The sequence below is a fragment of the Triticum dicoccoides genome, chromosome 4A (genome assembly GCF_002162155.2).
Source record: "Triticum dicoccoides isolate Atlit2015 ecotype Zavitan chromosome 4A, WEW_v2.0, whole genome shotgun sequence".
Classification (NCBI taxonomy): domain Eukaryota; kingdom Viridiplantae; phylum Streptophyta; class Magnoliopsida; order Poales; family Poaceae; genus Triticum; species Triticum dicoccoides.
Window position 1 is genome coordinate 528,829,448 of NC_041386.1, and position 18,899 is coordinate 528,848,346.

Below are 18,899 nucleotides of genomic sequence, written 5' to 3' on the forward strand. Positions count from 1 at the left end.
ATTAATGGCGGCTGCGGCGCCATTACTCGTGGTAGGTGAGACGAGCGGGCGTGTGGTAGGTGAGGAAGCTTCCATTAATGTAAATAAAGTTTGTTAAAAAGAAATATAAGAAATGTTTGTTCAAAACATCATGGCTTACCGACATGAAATATAGGTTTGTTAAACACTAGCACTCCCCCTGTTTATAGGTTTGTTAAACACTAGCACTCCCCCTGTAAATAAAGAAATATAAGAGTGTTTGAATCACTACTTTAGTGATCTAAACACTTTTATATTTCTTTACAGAGGGAGTATATGTTATGGCTTTACTCACGTTTCTCATTTCTTAAAAAGGAAGATTTTGTTCCCCTTGTTTTGATATATCCGTAGCCTATAGCAATTCACATCAATTACTTCTCATATCATCAGCATCAGAAATGAATACTGAAGATGACAAGCAGACTGTTCTAAGCACGTTACCCAAGGACCTACCTCTAGACTTCTTGAAGACCATCACAGATCAGTTCTCAGACAACCGGGTTATCGGTAAAGGTGCATTTGGAACAGTTTATACGGTATGTTCATGCCTTACATTTTCTGCCATTTCGAAAAGTGGTGCATATTTCTGAATAAGTGTCTGTGTGGCTGAACAGGGAACTATGCCTGATGGGCAAACGATTGCTGTGAAGAAGCTTGCGGAAAATGCGCCGATTGCACGTGATAGAATATTTAATAACGAAGTTCAAAACATCATGGCTTACCGACATGAAAATATAGTCAAGTTGGTTGGGTTTTGCCATGAAGGACAGAAGAAAGTAGTACTGAACAATGGGCGATATATTGTCGCAGATGTTTACGAAGGTCTACTTTGTTACGAATATTTACCTAAGGGAAGCCTTCAGAGGAACCTCTTTGGTATGTGACGCTTCTGATATAGTTTTTATCTTAGTTTCATCAAATATTTATGTTCTTCTGTTCTCTTCCTTGAGCTATTAAATCTTAGGTGCTGAAATAACTTGCTCCCTAACTTCAGATAAACCCATCGATATGGCATGGGACGTCTGCTTCAAGATAATTAAGGGGATATGCGATGGTTTACATTTTCTTCATAGCATTCCTCTTATCCATATGGATTTGAAGCCTCAAAATATATTGTTGGATGATAACATGACGCCGAAAATATCGGATTTCGGACTTTCCAGGCTATTTGGCAAAGAACAAACACGTGCGAATACACAGAATGTTGTGGGATCATAGTAAGCTAACTGGAGCTGTCATGATATTCTGTGGTTAATTGCATTTTCACCTTCTAGTAATGCTTATTATTACTGCCAACTGTATGCAGCGGATACATAGCTCCAGAATACCTATACAGAGGTGAAATCTCCACTCAGTCAGACATTTACAGTTTAGGCTTATTAATCATCGAGACTACCACTGGCGAGAAGAATACCCCCAAACAGAACGAACCATCAGCAAGGGAATTTATTGAAAGAGTAAGAAAGAATACTAGATGTTGATTTATGTGAGAGTTTATTTTTATAGTCACCTAGGATAACAGTTCGAATTCTTAACATAGGTACGTCAAAATTGGACAGAAGGGCACATAGCATCCATATACCAGTTAAATCCAAATGCCCTCCAGGAAGTAACAGTATGCATTGAAATTGGTCTAGAGTGTGTGGACGTTGATTGGAAGAAGAGACCTTCCATCGAAAGCATTGTTGAGAGGCTCGGTAGATGCTGTGCAAACCTGGTATGAAAATTAACTGTGGACTGGATCAAAGGCTCTGTATAGTTTCTTGCAAGTGAATAGGAGGAACTTCTGTCTTCTGATTTCTTTCAGTAGTTTGGCTACTTTTGAGAAACCTACCACTGAAATTGTTCGCTTGATGCCTATATACTAAAGTTTCAAATGGCGGAATTCCACAAAAGTCCATGTGTACATTTTGAAATCTAGGTAGTTATTATGTACCCTCCAAAATATATATTAATTGTTCAAATTGGACTATGGATGGGATCGAGATGGATCGTGACAATCCGCTTGTCTAGCCAGCCAGCCAATTTTATTCAATTTTTGCGGCTAGTTTTTCACAACGGATAGTAAAATACATTCACCACAACAAAAAACAACCGCACAATCTGAGTATTAAGGTTCTGCGAACTTTTTCTCGTGATGTTACCTGATGCATTCACACTATCTGCCTGTCATGGCCAGTTAGGTTGCATTAGGCTTTCAAAGAATAGATTCTCGTGATTTGCAGCCCAAAATGCTTCGATTAAGATATTAGTAACCCATATTTTTCTAGGAGGGAACATAATCACATGTGCATGCTTGGTTCCTTTGGTTTTTGTCGGCTATTCATATTTTACTTATAGTGTAGATTTTTCACTGTTACTATGTTTTTTACCATGTTTACATAATTACATATAGCTTATGTTGCATTTAAGCTATTGTTGGTAACATATCCTCTACAAAAATTCAGGTCTCCACCACTTCCATGCGAACGTGAAACTAGGGTCTTCTATTGATGAAAGAAGGGCAACATGGAAGAAAAGAACTTTCTCCGTCATTACTATAATGAATTTATTTCTGAAAGAATCATTTGTGTTGTCACGTCACCGTGGAACTTGTTAAATTTATTATGATAAATGATATTCCATTATCTCCTATAGTCCATTGTTTTATACTCCAAACAAATGCAATGTTGTTTTTTCTGTTCAGTGCGGTTTGAAATAAGAATTGAAATTTCTCCAGTTGATCAAACATGAGATCCCTCTGATCGATCAAACATGAGATCCACCTCGGTATCAACGTCTCCATAGGCAAAGAAGAAGGGCATATTCTGGCTAGCCTCATGGCTTGGTAGGGCTCCTTTACGGGCCAAATTCCCTAGCTTGTTTGTGATTTGCTTGGACCCAATGCTTTTGGTAGCCTCTGGCGCCTACAATTGGGTTTGGAACATCCTGTTCCGACGAACATTTGGCCCTGAGGAAACCTCGGCCCTCACAACGGCATTGTCAGGATCTTTGGATGTTGTGTCTTGGCACCTGCCCCATTGGCGTTTTTCTCTACTGGTTCGGCACATTGGGCCTTATGTGGTCTGCCAAACCTTATGTGGAGCATTCTCTTGTGGAAAGCATCACTTCTGATGAAGATCAAGATTTTCGTATGCTAGCTTCTGCGCGACAAATATGGAGGTGGCCAAATAGCATGGACCCGACGATAGTTTGTGCCCCTTTTGTGGTGTCCCCGATTTCGAGGCTAACATTTTCTTCTCTCGTCCCGTTGTTCACTTCCTTTGGAGCGTTTCCATGATGGTCTGGGTACTAAGTGGCAGGCTCTGTACTTGGGTGAGTTATTGGAAGCTCAAACCAACTGTGCAAGTAAGAGGAGGCATCTCTTCTGGCTAGTGTCCGCGGCAGTGACCTGGACCCTTTGGACTACCCGTAACAAGAAAAGTGTTCCGCCTTAGAGGGAAACAACTGCGCTCACTGAGTGGTTTAACCTTTAAACAAAGTAGGAAAGGGATTTGTGTCTGAAAGCTTTGACCAAGAGTTTACCTCCAAAATGATTTTTTTTCACTGTGGGCAGGCAATGTATATGTGTTTTGCTTGATCCCCAACTTCCTCGAACTGTCTTGACCCCTCCTAATAGTGTAGATGTTCTATGACTCAAATTAAACGGAAAGACCTTCAAGTATTCGGAAACTGATGTCTTTTTCCTTTTTGAAATAGGGGGTCAAACATGTGCGTAGAAAATCACCTAGAGACCAATGCACTGAGATAAACTTGATAGACGACTTTAGTTCACTTTCAATCACCAATGGTCATGTTGACATATTTTCAACTCTGTCCAATATCCTTTTTCTGGCCATGGCAGCATGGACATTGAGGAGCCCCATGATTTGTTTCACCGCAAACCCAGCAAGGACCCTTCTCTGTGTTGCTCCTTTTTCGGTCATTCTTCCTTTTGAAGTTGGTAGTTGGAGACTTTGCTCTTTCTCTTGAACTTGTGGGAATGTATGTGCACCACATTGGTAACAACATGTCCCTCTACTCCTTAGGTCGTGTATCATTTGCCCTTACCTTCTCTTCAACATCCAAAGATCCAATGAGGCTCTCAATAGAGAAGTGGAAAAGATCCTTCAAGGAGGAAGCTTAGCAACAATGCTCACATCAACAAAATTGTTGGTAACACACACTTAATGAGCTCGGGTTCCTTTGCCACCCACTGCAGCTCATGAATTTGTTCGACCATGGAACAGTTCTCAACCATTCTCTATGCCATACTGTTCACCACCGACATCACTGGAGCCAAACTTGGGTTCAAATGCAAACAACAACTTTTTGACACCCCACGTATGCAAATATGCATCAACTAAGTTGTCACCCAACACATTGGTGACAACACACACGCAAAGATTACAATGGCCTCAAAAAATGCTTTGTCCTATTCAAGAGTAAGCGGCCCTCTTAGAGTGCTAGCCAAAACCTAGTACATGTTCATTGCAACGAGCCACAAGAAGGTTTCGGTCTGCCTTCTTTTGAAACAAGCACCTGTAAACGGGCTCAGTTTCACCACATGACATATGTGGTAAGCAATTCAAACTATTCCAAAAATGGGCTCAGTTTCAAAGCAACAACAAAGCCAGTCAATGTTAGGAAATTAACCAGTTTTTGGTTAAGCTTAATCCATAATAGCACCAACACAATATTACTTACATAACAAATCACATATGACAAACTAGGAACATCCAACATATACTCATATGGGCCAAAGGCATGATACGTCTCCAACGTATCTATAATTTTTGATTGTTCCATGCTATTATATTATCTGTTTTGGATGTTTAATGGGCTTTAATTTACCTTTTTATATTATTTTTGGGACTAACCTACTAACCAAAGGCCCAGTGCAAATTGTTTTTTTCCTATTTCATTGTTTCGTAGAAAAGGAATATCAAACGGAATCCAAACGGAATGAAACTTTTGAGAGAGTTATTTTTGGAACAAACATGATCCAGGAGACTTGGAGTGGACGTCAAGAAATAAGCGAGGAGGCCACGAGGCAGGGAGGCGCGCCCAGGGGGTAGGCGCGCCCTCACCCTCGTGGGCCCCTCGTAGCTCCACCGACTTACTTCTTCCTCCTATATATACCCATATACCCCGAAAACATCCAGGAGCACCACGAAACCCTATTTCCACCGCTGCAACCTTCTGTACTCGTGAGATCCCATCTTGGGGCCTTTTCCGGCGCTCTGCCGGAGGGGGAATTGATCATGGAGGGCTTCTACATCAACACCATAGCCTCTCTGATGATGTGTGAGTAGTTTACCACAGACCTTCTGCTCCATAGTTATTAGCTAGATGGCTTCTTCTCTCTCTTTGGATCTCAATACAAAGTTCTCCTCGATTCTCTTGGTGATCTATTCGATGTAATTCTTTTTGTGGTGTGTATGTCGAGATCCGATGAATTGTGGGTTTATAATCAAGATTATCTATGAACAATATTTGATTCTTCTCTAAAATCTTTTATGCATGATTTAAATATCTTTGCGAGTCTCTTCGAATTATCAGTTTGGTTTGGCCTACTAGATTGATCGTTCTTGCAATGGGAGAAGTGCTTAGCTTTGGGTTCAATCTTGCGGTGTCCTTTCCCAGTGACAGCAGGGGAGCAAGGCACGCATTATATTGTTGCCATCGAGGATAAAAAGATGGGGTTTATATCATATTGCTTGGGTTTATCCCTCTACATCATGTCATCTTGCCTAATGCGTTACTCTGTTCTTATGAACTTAATACTCTAGATGCATGCTGGATAGCGGTCGTTGTCTGGAGTAATAGTAGTAGATGCAGAATCGTTTCGGTCTACTTGTCGCGGATGTGATGCCTATATACATGATCATGCCTAGATATTCTCATAAGTATTCGCTTTTCTATCGATTGCTCGACAGTAATTTGTTCACCCACCGTAGAATTTGCTATCATGAGAGAAGCCACTAGTGAAACCAATGGCCCCCGGGTCTATCTTCCATCATATTATTTTCATATCAATTTGCTATTTCTATTACCGTTTATTTTGCAATCTTTATTTTCCAATCTATATCATAAAAATACCAAAAATATTTATCTTATTATCTCTATCAGATCTCATATTCGTAAGTGACCGTGAAGGGATTGACAACCCCTTTATCGTGTTGGTTGCGAGGTTCTTGTCTGTTTGTGCAGGTACTAGGTGACTTGTGTGTTACCTCCTACTAGATTGATACCTTGGTTCTCAAAAACTAAGGGAAATACTTACACTACTGTACTGCATCACCCTTTCCTCTTTAAGGAAAAACCAACGCATGCTCAAGAGGTAGCAAGGCACATGTCAACAAAGAGAGGTTCAGATCATACAAGTTCGCCAAAACTCGGGTACAACAACATCGTCGGCCATGCATGGTGGTGAAGACAAGGTGGTCGTCCGCCGTAGAGGAGGTAGTAGAATCAGGCGGATGGACAACGAGGACATAGTCGATTAGAAGCAAGCAGTGGTGCCGAGACGGTCCCCAAAAACCTTATGGCCTCTCACCCGGTTCAGGTTTTCTAGGTACGCGATTTTGGAGGCCTGCTCTCTTGGATGAATGTGCATGGAGTTTCCGAGATGGTTTCACCGGAGAAGCAACTTAGGACAAGAAACTAGCCCAGTGTGTGTGTTTGTTCTAATGCTATGTCTTCTCTGTAGCCTCTCTCCACGGTATTGCCTCTACATAGAGTGGACGCGTGGGAGAGTGGAGAAATGCAACTCATGAGTGGTGAAAGAAAATTGTGGATGTAAAAATTGTGTCCATGATGTGCTCGATTATTGACACGTACACTTAAGAGTTAGGCAGTGCACTACCATGTCAAATTTTAGTTCTTCCAACAAGGCACATAACATTAGTTTGAACTTAAACTTGATTCACAAAATGTGATGCGTGTGTGTTGCATGGCATGAAGTGAGCGATTGAGCATGCACTTTATTGCTCTATTTTCTCATGCACAAGGAGTACTGGAACAATCCACCTTACATGTTGGTGTTTCTTCAACTCAACTAGCAGTATGAGACTAAACTTACACACAAGTCATGTATTTGAATGAGCCTCTGAGATTTTTGTATTTTTTTGCAAAAAGAGATTTCAAAACTTAAGTTGGGCCGAGATACAAGATTTAGTTAGATGAGATCCATAAAATTTTAAAATGTGTCCACCAACATGCTTTTGTTGGGCGACAAGCTGGCGGTGTTCTAGCTCTGCACTCTTTCTTCCCTTTGGCAAAAACAATGCGGCTCTGAATTCCTTCGGCCAAAACAATGTGGTTCTATGAGAACATCTCCAACAGATGATGAAAAAATCATATGTTCGCGAAACGGTCGTTTAGGGCATTTTGGGCCCAAAACAATGCTCTAGTAGATGATATATCTTTAAATGCTGATGATTTTCTGGGGGAGGGGGGATAACCCAAAATTTTGGCTCATGTTGTTGCATATTACTGAAAAAGGCTTTCGTGCCGCTTTATATATAAAGAAACCTACCAGATCACAAGGTTCGACAAACATTCACACCGCACACACACACAAAAGTACCAGACAAATAGAGTACACATGGTTCTGCTGAGGGCACAACTCAACAAGCCCTATAAGAAGATGAAAAGAAAAGCGGCGGCACAGGCCTCGAGGCTGCTAATACGGCTCAGGTGGTGATGGAGGAAGCGACAACGCCAAGCGGGCAGCCATCGAGCGAAGATCTGCAATGATGATGTTGATGACGTCTTGATCCTGGGCCGGCTAAGCGGCCACCAAAGCTGCAAGTAACCACACATTTTGAAAATAACGTCAGTAACATGTCGTAGAGGAACACGATGGATCATAAGTTTATTACGCACGGTCCAAAGAGTCCAAGCAAGGACCCCAATACACAACCACCTAATATGGCGGTCATGCTAAGGGGTGGCCTGGATTTCCGCAAAGAGGTCGAGGAAGTTGTTGTTGCATGATATCTACTACACAACCTTCTTCTTGTAGACGTTGTTGGCCCTCCAAGTGCAGAGGTTTGTAGGACAGTAGCAAATTTCCCTCAAGTGGATGACCTAAGATTTATCAATCCATGGGAGGCATAGGATGAAGATGGTCTCTCTCAAACAACCCTGCAACCAAATAACAAAGAGTCTCTTGTGTCCCCAACACACCCAATACAATGGTAAATTGTATAGGTGCACTAGTTCGGCGAAGAGATGGTGATACAAGTGCAATATGGATGGTAGATATATGTTTTTGTAATCTGAAAATATAAAAATAGCAAGGTAGCAAATGATAAAAGTGAGTGAAAATGGTATTGCAATGCATTGAAACAAGGCCTAGGGTTCATACTTTCATCAGTGCAAATTCTCTCAACAATAATAACACAATTGGATCATATAAAAATCCCTTAACATGCAACAAAGAGTCACTCCAAAGTCACTAATAGCGGAGAACAAACAAAGAGATTATTGTAGGGTACGAAACCACCTCAAAGTTATTTTTTCTGATCGATTTAATATCTTTCGTGAGTATGATGGAAAGGAAAATTGTGCCAAAGTGTTAGAAGAAGAATGCATTAAAATGTTCGGCACTAAATCTTTGAATGATGAGCATGATTGCAATGTTGTTAGTATGAATTCTTTGAATATCCATGATGCTAATGATATGCAAAGCAACAACCTTGGGGAAGCTATCTTTGATAAAGATGGTATTTTTTGTCTCCCAAGTTTTGATGAGCAAATTTATTATGATGATAGCATGCCTCCTATTTATGATGATTATATTAATGAAAGTGGGTTTGGAAGAGTGTCAACTTTAGGAAGTGAAGATCCCACTATTTTGGAAGATGTTGAATCTTCTTGTGATAGTTATAAAAGTGGATTTGGAGAGGTCATGATTTTATTTAGTAATGATTCCACTATCTCGGAAGAGGTTCCAATTGATTATGAGAATAAAGTTGCTATCTATGATGATTATTGTGATGACTTGTATGCTATTAAGAATAATGATAACCATGAAACTTGTCATCATGATTTTAGTTTTCAATTGGATTATGCCTCATATGGTAATTATTTTGTTGAGTTTGCTCCCACTATTATTCATGAGAAGAAATTCGTTTATGTGGAGAGTAATACAATTTATATGCTTGGGGATCATGAAAAGAATGCTTTATGTGATAGTTATATTGTTGAATTCATTCATGATGCTACTAAAAATTATTATGAGTGAGGAATAAGTGCTTGTAGGAATTGCAATAATACCAAGTTTCCTCTCTATGTGCTCAAAATCTTGAAGTTATGCTTGTTTTGCTTTCCTATGCTAGCTGATTATTGTTCTCATAAATTGTTTGCTCACAAAATACCTATTCATAGGATGTGGGTTAGACTTAAATGTGCTAGTCATATTCTTCGTGATGCTCTCTTCATGTTTCAGTTCTTATCTTTTATGTGAGCGTCATTGAAATCATCATGCCTAGCTAGGGGCGTTAAACGATAGCGCTTGTTGGGAGGTAACCCAACTTTATTTTTATTCCTTGCTTTTTGCTCCTGTTTAGTAATAAATAATTTATCTATTCTCTGTTTTGGTTGTGTTTTTGTGTTTAATTAGTATTTGTGCCAAGTAGAACCGTTGGGAAGACGTGGGGAAAGTCTTTTTGTTCTTGCTGTAAAAAATAGAAACTTTAGCGCTCACGAGAATTGCTGCCATTTTTATTTAGATAGTGCTATTTAGTTAATTATTTTTGCAGATGATTAATATATAAATTCCTCACGTCCATCAATGTTTTTTAGAATTTTGGGGGTTCCATAAGTATTCGAAACCTACATATTACTACAGACTGTTCTGTTTTTGACAGATTCTATTTTTCGTGTGTTGTTTGCTTATTTTTAATAGATAAATTCTTTATTTTGATGAATATATAGTGTTAAACCTACTATATTCCAACTTTTCTATGGTTCATAAACTCTATTACTAGCCATAGATTCATCAAAATAAGCAAACAACACACGAAAAACAGAATCTGTCAAAAAAAGAACAGTCTGTAGTAATCTGTAGGTTTCGAATACTTATGGAACCCCAAAAGTTCTAAAAAACATTGATGCACGTGAGGAATTTATCTATTAATCATATGCAAAAATAATTAACTAAATAGCACTATCCAAATAAAAACGGCAGGAATTCTCGTGAGCGCTAAAGTTTCTGTTTTTTACAGCAAGAACAAAAAGACTTTCCCCACGTCTTCCCAATGGTTCTACTTGGCACAAACACTAATTAAACACAAAAAACACAACCAAAACAAAGGATAGATAAATTATTTATTACTAAACAGGAGCAAAAAACAAGGAATAAAAATAAAGTTGGGTTACCTCCCAACAAGCGCTATTGTTTAACGCCCCTAGCTAGGCATGATGATTTCAATGACGCTCACATAAAAGATAAGAATTGAAACATAAAGAGAGCATCACGAAGAATATGACTAGCACATTTAAGTCTAACCCACTTCCTATGCATAGGTATTTTGTGAGCAAAAAAATTATGAGAACAATAATCAGCTAGCATAGGAAAGCAAAACAAGCATAACTTCAAGATTTTGAGCACATAGAGAGGAAACTTGGTATTATTGCAATTCCTACAAGCACTTATTCCTCACTCATAATAATTTTTAGTAGCATCATGAATGAATTCAACAATATAATTATCACATAAATCATTCTTTTCATGACCCCCAAGCATATAAATTGTATTACTCTCCACATAAGCGAATTTCTTCTCATGAATAATAGTGGGAGCAAACTCAACAAAATAATTACCATATGAGGCATAATCCAATTGAAAACTAAAATCATGATGACAAGTTTGATGGTTATCATTATTCTTAATAGCATACAAGTCATCACAATAATCATCATAGATAGCAACTTTATTCTCATAATTAATTGGAACCTCTTCCGAGATAGTGGAATCATTACTAAATAAAGTCATGACCTCTCCAAATCTACACAGACGAGGAGGCTTATTGGCGCCAACAGGGGACCCAAAAGTGGGTCCTCAAAGGTGATGCCAATACGGCTTACCTCCAGGCCATAGCTAACGGCCGGAGACGCTGGAACACCATCCCTCTCCTTTGGGATGGCGACCGCCTCCTCCAGCGGCCGGTTGGCATTCGCACCCATGTTGATGGCATCTACAAAGTGCTCTTCTCCGCCTCCCCTAGGGGAGGGGCGACCTTGGCCCTGGACATTTGGGATGATCACTGGCATGTGTCGACGGCCTACAATGAGGCCCTTATGGCTCCATTTTCCGAGGAGGAGGTCTAGATGGTCATCAAGGGCATGAATCCAACATCCGCCACGGGGCCTGATGGCCTCCCGCTGAAGTTCTTCCAAACTTTCCAGGACATCGTCAAACCCAAGGTGATGGCGATCTTTGAGGAGTTCTACGTGGGCTCCATTGACCTGCCTGGCTTAACAACGGGATCATCACTCTCATGCCCAAACTGCCGGGGGCCTCAGACATTCGCCAATTCCTCCCAATCACGATGATCAATGTGATCTTCCGCATTTTGGGGGAAGGGGGTACGCCAATAGGATGACCCAGTTTGTAGAACACATCACCCATCCGAATCAGTCGGCCTTCATTAGAGGAAGGTACATTCTCGATGGGGTGTTGGTGTTCCATGAAGTCCTTCATGAGGTACGCCGAGGCAACTGAAAGTGGTATTTCTGAAGATTAACTTCCATAAGGCCTACGACACTGTTCACTGGCCCTTCTTGCGGGAGGTCCTCCTCCGTCAGGGCTTAGACGATAGATGGGTTATGCGCGTGATGCATATGGTATCTTGCGGGCGCACTGCGGTTAACATCAACGGGGAAATTGGGCCCTTCTTCCCCACCCTATGTGGGGTCAGACAGGGTGACCCCTTCTCCCCATTCTTGTTTAACATGCTTGCCGAGGCCTTGGCCACCTCCTTGATAGAGCTAGGACCGCGGGCCATATCCACGGTGTGGTGCCCCATCTGGTAGATGGAGGAGGGGTTTCCCTCCCGCAGTATGCCGACGATACCATTATCATGGTAACCGGCTCAGCGGAGGACATCAGCCCCCTCAAATTCCTCCTCCTATGTTTCCAACAAATGTCGGGTCTCGCCATCAACTTTGACAAGGGTGAAGTGATGGTTATGGGCTACTCGCCTGATGATAACCAGAGCATCGCCGATCAGCTTAGTTCATGCATATTTGCAGTGCCACTATGATTACCACAAAAAACCAAAATGCATGCCCCAACTTGCAACTGCCCATGAATTTTTTCTAGCCTCCAGCCGCGTCATCACCCTCCAGCACCACCATCGATTCTGACTGTTCCCACTCCCCAACTGCCACGATGCCGCTAAGATCCATCCCTATTTCAACCTACCTCGAGTTGCATCCCCGCATCGCCCGCAACAGCTGCCGCCCATTACCTTCCAAATTCAGCCTCCCCCATTATCGTCGTCAATGGATTCATTGCCCCCATCCGTGATCTATCGGTTCCAGCTGTGGGGCGGTCGATTCGCTGCCACTCCATTGGGATTCGCTCAACGTCACCTCCAGCTTTGTTTCTTTCAAAATGCCGTTGTGCCAGCCGCCGCAGCCTCCGTGCAAAACCATATCGCGGCATTCACGTCTATAGTCTTTCAGGCAATCGGCTAGAGATGCTCTAATGAAAAAATTAACTAAACCCTAAACCCTAAACCCTTAGGAGTACTCTCAATTTACGTGGACTTGTCGATGGCCAAGCCTAGAGTGTGGAAATATACTACTCCTATTTAGTACTCTACTGACCTACTAGGTACCGAAGACCCCATTTTTTTACATAAGCTAGTCAAGTACTATCGAGGCAGACGTACACCAAATATGGTTTTTCCCTTTGGAGACACGAGTGACTAGAAAGCCTAGCAACCCTCCGCCAATGACCTCTCGGTCATCGATGGTAAGGGGGTCGCTGGATGCCGCGCGTGCAGATCGTTTGGCTTTATGTTTAGGCCCTAGTAGCTTAGGTTTTTGGGTCCTTCATCATCTTGACTTCGGCGATGGCGATGGCGGCGCTGAATAAAGAAGCTTCAAATCCTTCCCTGACGAGGCGATTGTCCCATGGTTATAGATGGATTTGGAAATCAGTATGTTCAAGTAAGGATGGTGTGGCGACAACATCCTCGTGGTGGATTTGTGTCCTCAGACTCCGTCGTTGCGAGGAGGTTTGCTCCAACGCCGACGAGAGCTTGGGAGGTAGTCCAGGAGCAGATGCAAATTGTGGTCTGCATCAGTGGTATATTGAAAATAGCGGATCATGTGATGGGTTCGTAGTTCGTGGTTCGTGGCTGGTAGGTATGGCTTCCTCCTCTGAGGTCTTAGTCGTGCGGGGTGTTAGATCTGGAGTTCAATGGCGTGTCCGTTGTGTTTCCCCGGTCTGATTCGTTCAACGGCGATAGCTTCGCCTTTGGTGAGGTACCTTGAAGGTCTGCAAAGCTGCATATCAGCGATGCAGTCGCGTTGAGCTTGGGTGATGAGGTGATTCGTCATTTTTCTCTTTGGTGGTGCCGGAGGCAGGTGACGGACGTTGGTGTCAAGCTCAAGGAATTTTTCGGTCCTAATTGTAATTTTCTTTCTTGGCTGATGTTTCTTTGTGCAAAGACTAGCGTTTTGCTCTCTTTTCAGTTTTGTCATATCGGTGTATACGTGACTTGTAGTATGGTCTTTATGATATACTAAATGAGACATGTATTACCATGAAAAAGAAATAGTCAAGTAGTGCTACCTAAGCAAACCAACCTGTTGTTGGATGGTTAGAGGGTCAGTGGTATCCACATTCCACTAGGGTTCAAGTCTTGTTGCTCGCATCCTCGGCAATGCGCTTTTAGTGGCGGAGATGTTCCCGTCGACGACGAGACGCTCACGGTGACTTCGTAAGATGATATGTCGTCTTAATTTCTTGAAGGTGATCATAAGGATAAGATATGCGTGTGTGCCTTCATAGGGGTGAGTATATAGACATATGTAAGAGCAATTGCGTCTGTACTGTGTTAAAAAAAAGTAGTAGTACCTAAAATTTGTACGTACTATTTTCTTTTGAGCAGTATAATCCAGCGCGCACCGCGTCCAGCCGGCTCGGTCCAGCGCGTCGCCGGATCTGGCGGCCAGCGGCTAGCGGTCCTCACGCGCTACAGATCCCCCGTCTTCTTTGAAAGGAAGACTTGAGGAAGACTCAAGTCAACTCAACCCAGCTCTCGTTGGGTTCATTTATATGCGACTCCGGCTAGCAACGAAACCATTCATCTCAGAATCCTCATCCCCATTTCGTGCTTCTGTTCCCAGCTTCTAGCATAGCTCAAGTGTTCCACCTTCTCCAGGTCAGTGCTTTTCACTAACATGCTTGTTATCTTCAGATGCTCGTAGCAAAACTATGTTTATAGCTTAGTTCAAAGGAAGATTTTGTTCCCCCTTGCTTAGATAAATCCATAACAGCTCACATCCATAACTTCTTATATACAGTACTATATATATCGTCAGAAATGAACACTGAAGGGAACGGGCAGAGTGTTCTAAGCACATTACCCAAGGAACTACCGTTAGACTTCTTGAGGACTATCACAAATCAGTTCTCAGAGGACCGTGTTCTTGGTACAGGTGCATTTGGAACAGTTTATACGGTATGTTCATCCCGTACCATTCTCTACCATTTGCAAAGTTGCAGAAAATGCCAGTAGTTCTGAAAAATCATCTGTGAGGTTGAACAGGGAATTATGCCAGATGGACAACACATTGCCGTGAAGAGGCTTGCCGAAAATGCTCCCCTCCCACGTGACAAAGCAATTACCAATGAGGTTCAGAATATCATGGCTCTCAAACATGACAACATAGTAAAGCTGGTTGGGTTTTGCCATGAAGGACAGAAGAGAGTGGTACTGAACAATGGGAGGTATATTGTTGCAGATGTTTTTGAAAGCCTACTCTGCTATGAGTATTTACCCAAGGGAAGCCTTCTGAAGAATCATTTTGGTGTGTGACGCTTTCCGATACATTTCTATTTTAGTTTCATCAAATGTTTGCAATGTTATAGCGGATTGCATGAACCTGTTCTATGTTCCTTCAACTGTTAAATCTCAGACACTGAAACAACTTGATCTTTAACTTCTTCAGACAGATCCAATAGCATGGCTTGGGACACACGCTTCAAAATAATCAAGGGGATCTGCAATGGTTTACTTTTCCTTCATAGGATTCCCATTATCCATATGGACCTCAAGCCCGAAAATATATTGTTGGATGACAACATGAACCCAAAAATCGCGGACTTTTGACTTTCCAGGCTCTTTGGCCAAGAACAAACGCCGGCGAACACAGAATGTTGTGGGATCATAGTAAGCCGGTTACAACTGTGATAATATTTTGTAGTAAATTGCATTTTCATCTTCTACTAGTGCTTATATTGAATTATTACTGCTAATTATATGCAGCGGATACATAGCTCCAGAATATTTGTACAGAGGTGAAATCTCCGCCCAGTCGGACATATATAGTTTAGGCCTACTAATCATCGAGACTACCACTGGTGAGAAGAATCAACCCAAACAGAACGAACCGTCAGCAAGAGATTTTATTGAAAATGTAAGAAAAATATTACATGTTAAAATCTGGAAGCTTATGTTGGAGTTTACTTTTATATTATCAAGGATAACAGTTTGAAATTCTTTTACACAGGTACGTCAAAATTGGACAGACGGGCGCATAGCATCCAGATACTCAACGTTAAAAGCAAATGACCTCCAGGAGATAAAAGTATGCATTAAAATTGGTCTAGAGTGTGTGCAGATTGATCGGAAGAAGAGACCTTCCATTGAAAATATTGTTCAGAGGCTCGACGGACGCTGTGCAAACTGAATGGCAAACCAGGTATAAGATTAACTGTGGGCTGGATCAGGGGCTCTGTATTGAAATCACTTAGTTCCATGCAAGTGCACAAGGGGAACTTCTAATCTCTTTCAGTAGTCTGGCCGCTCTGGAAAACCTACCGCTGAAATTGTTAGCTTGCTTCCTATACACTAATGTTTCAAGTGGCAAAGTTCCACAAAAGTCCATGTGTATATATATTTTGAAATGTATGTAGATATGGTGTACCGTTCAGAATTCTTTATTGATTGTTCAAATTAGACTATGGATGGGGTCGAGGTGGATGGTGATAATACATTTGTCTAACTAGCCAGTGGATTTTATTCATTTTTTGCGGTTAGTTTTTCACATCAGCTAGTTTTTGTAGAGTACATTCACCACAACACAAAACAACCGCATTCTATTCTTTGTATGCTGCAAACTTTTTCTCGTGAAGTTACCTGATTGCACTCAAACTATCTGCCCGGCATGGCCAGTTAAGTTGCATCATGCTTTCAAAATAATAGATTCTTCTCTCACTTGCACCCCAAAATGCTTGGATTAAGATATTAGCAACCTATTTTTCTAAAAGGAGGGAATATAATCGTATTTACCTACTTGGTTTCATTTATTTCTGTTGACTATCCATAGTTTATTTATAGAGTAGATTTTTCATTGTTATTATGTTTTTACCTTGTCTATATATTTTACATCTAGCTTATGCTGCATTTAAGCTGGTGTTCGTAACATATGCACTACAAAATTTCAGGTCTCCAACGCTCCCATGCAAGCATGAAAGTAGGACCTTCTCACAAAACAAGGGCACCATGGAAAGAAAAGAACTTGCTCTGTTATTACTATAATGAATTTATTTCCGAAGCAATAAGCTGTGTTGTCACGTCACCGTAAAAAAAACTTATGTTGCATTATCTCTTGTAGTCCATGGTTTTATACTCCAAAGGCAATGTTGTTTTTCTATTTAGTGCGGTTTGAAATTTCTTGATGCAATGATATTCATTATCTCTTTCAATGTCAGTTTGAAGAAAGAGTTTTATTTTTCTTCAGTAGATGATAGCATGGGTATATGCGTCGGAGCCTTATCGATCAATCATTTTCCAATATGTAGTTTTATTGATCAATTGAACAAAGTATATCCAATAAGAGGCAATTCACCACAAAAGTTTTGTTGGGTCCAATTTTAATCTTTATTAGCTGAAGTGATGTGATACAAAACATAGGATGTGACATCTGATAGGCGGTCAATGGGCACCAGAAATGCCATATGGTTAAGTGGACTGATATCTGTTTTTGTAAGGACCTAGGCAGTCTAGGTATTCTGTCGCCACGCTAGATATGTGGCCCTTATGCTGAGATGGGTGTGGCGGATTCTCAAGGATGAGGAGGGCCTATGCTTGCCGATTATGAAAGCTAAATACCCGTAGGTCCGTCCTCTCCTCGACTATTATCGACGGGAGGGTTCCCAATTCTGGAAATCCCTTCAACTGATCAAACATGATATCCCTCTTAGTATCAATGTCTCCATAGGCAAAAGCGAGGGGGCTGATTCTGGCTGCCCTCATGGCTTAGGGTTCCTTTATGGGCCGAATTCCCTAGCCTTTTTGCGATTTGCTTGGACCTGATGCTTTTGGTTGCCTCGGTCGCCTTCAACGGGGTTTGGAACATCCCGTTCCGATGAACATTTGACCCTAAGGAAACCTTAGCTTAGGCTGATTTGCAAGCTGATAGTGCAATACATTGGGGGTGGCCCATCGGCTAGGAAGCCCGGTGTTGAGCTGGCCTCGGGGCCAGGAGCCCTGATGGCAGCATGGCTCCAGGAGGCACTCCAGGGGCCGGCTTGAAACAAGAAGTTTATCTTGGTGTGCAAGCCGAGAAGCCACCGACATGAAGTCGATTAGGGACCCTGTAAACCTTACCTCTCGCCCCCTATATAAGGTGAGGCTAGGGGTAGCCATTCCAATCTATTCCATAGACCACATTGTCGACAGTGATATCCATCATCATCTTGTACCCCCCCCCCCTCGCACAAGGTGCTCCCACATCAATACCAAACAAAGCAGGACATGGGGTTTTGCCTCACCATGAGGGCCTGAACCTGGGTGAACTCCTTGTGCGAACTCCCTTTTGGTGCTTCTGGCCATGTTCGCCACCCTACCGAGGGTACTGGCGGTTTTTTGTACCGTCAGTTGGTGCGCCAAGAAGGGGATGCGTCGGCCGAACCAACTCTCAATCGTATCTTCCATCATGTCTGGCGACTTCACGCTAGGAGAGAGCTTGACCTTCGGATCCCTTACCTTCATCATGGACAGGGCATACCGGTTTGACATCAACTCGACGCCCTCCCCTGCTCGCACCACCTTCTTCAGGTCACTTGCATTCATCATCGACCTCTACAGTGATCTCCGACTCTGTGTTCCACCGCCTTGTTGGGCCATGGATGAAGCCCCATTGAAGCTCGTCTCACCTACACCATTGGCCTCCTACTTGAAGGAAGACGACCCTGTATCAACAACCCTTGCGGTCGAAGCCTGTATTCTGACCTCGAGATCGGAATGCTGCATCGATTTCCCTAATCAAGGAGGTCTTCTAACTAGGCAAGGTTCTTCTCCTAGAAGGGAGGAATCCCATTAGCGGAGATACATAGAGCAAAGCTCTCTCAAGATCTATTTTATGCCTTTCTTACCCTAGAATGGAGGAGGATTATAGTTTATATAGTTTAGCCACGAAGAGGTAGGTGGGAGGCGAAAACTAAACGTGCCCGCGGCCGCCTTCACTACGAGTAGGAAGATCGGGCATTCTAACTTAAGTCAGACATTCCGAGGTGTCTACCAATTGGGCGAAATGTCCACTGCAGTCCATAGAGCTTCTACATAGGTCAAACATTTGGTTGGAAATTTGGGCCGGACATTTGGACAGAATGTCCAACATTTCCGCACTTGTCTCTCTGGTCGTCATCT

General features: G+C 42.1%; 1 protein-coding gene and 1 pseudogene across 1 annotated transcript; both read left to right on the forward strand.

Moving 5' to 3' along the window:
- Positions 1-416: 416 nt before the first annotated feature.
- On the forward strand, positions 417-4,144 carry LOC119289059 (cysteine-rich receptor-like protein kinase 40). The gene is made up of 6 exons (XM_037568492.1): positions 417-554; positions 633-894; positions 1,013-1,235; positions 1,325-1,475; positions 1,625-1,735; positions 3,959-4,144. The coding sequence occupies exons 1-6, from the start codon at positions 417-419 to the stop codon at positions 4,142-4,144; spliced, it is 1,071 nt and encodes a 356-aa protein (XP_037424389.1).
- A 10,142-nt stretch (positions 4,145-14,286) lies between these two features.
- LOC119286545 lies at positions 14,287-17,013 on the forward strand (annotated as a pseudogene).
- Positions 17,014-18,899: the final 1,886 nt, after the last annotated feature.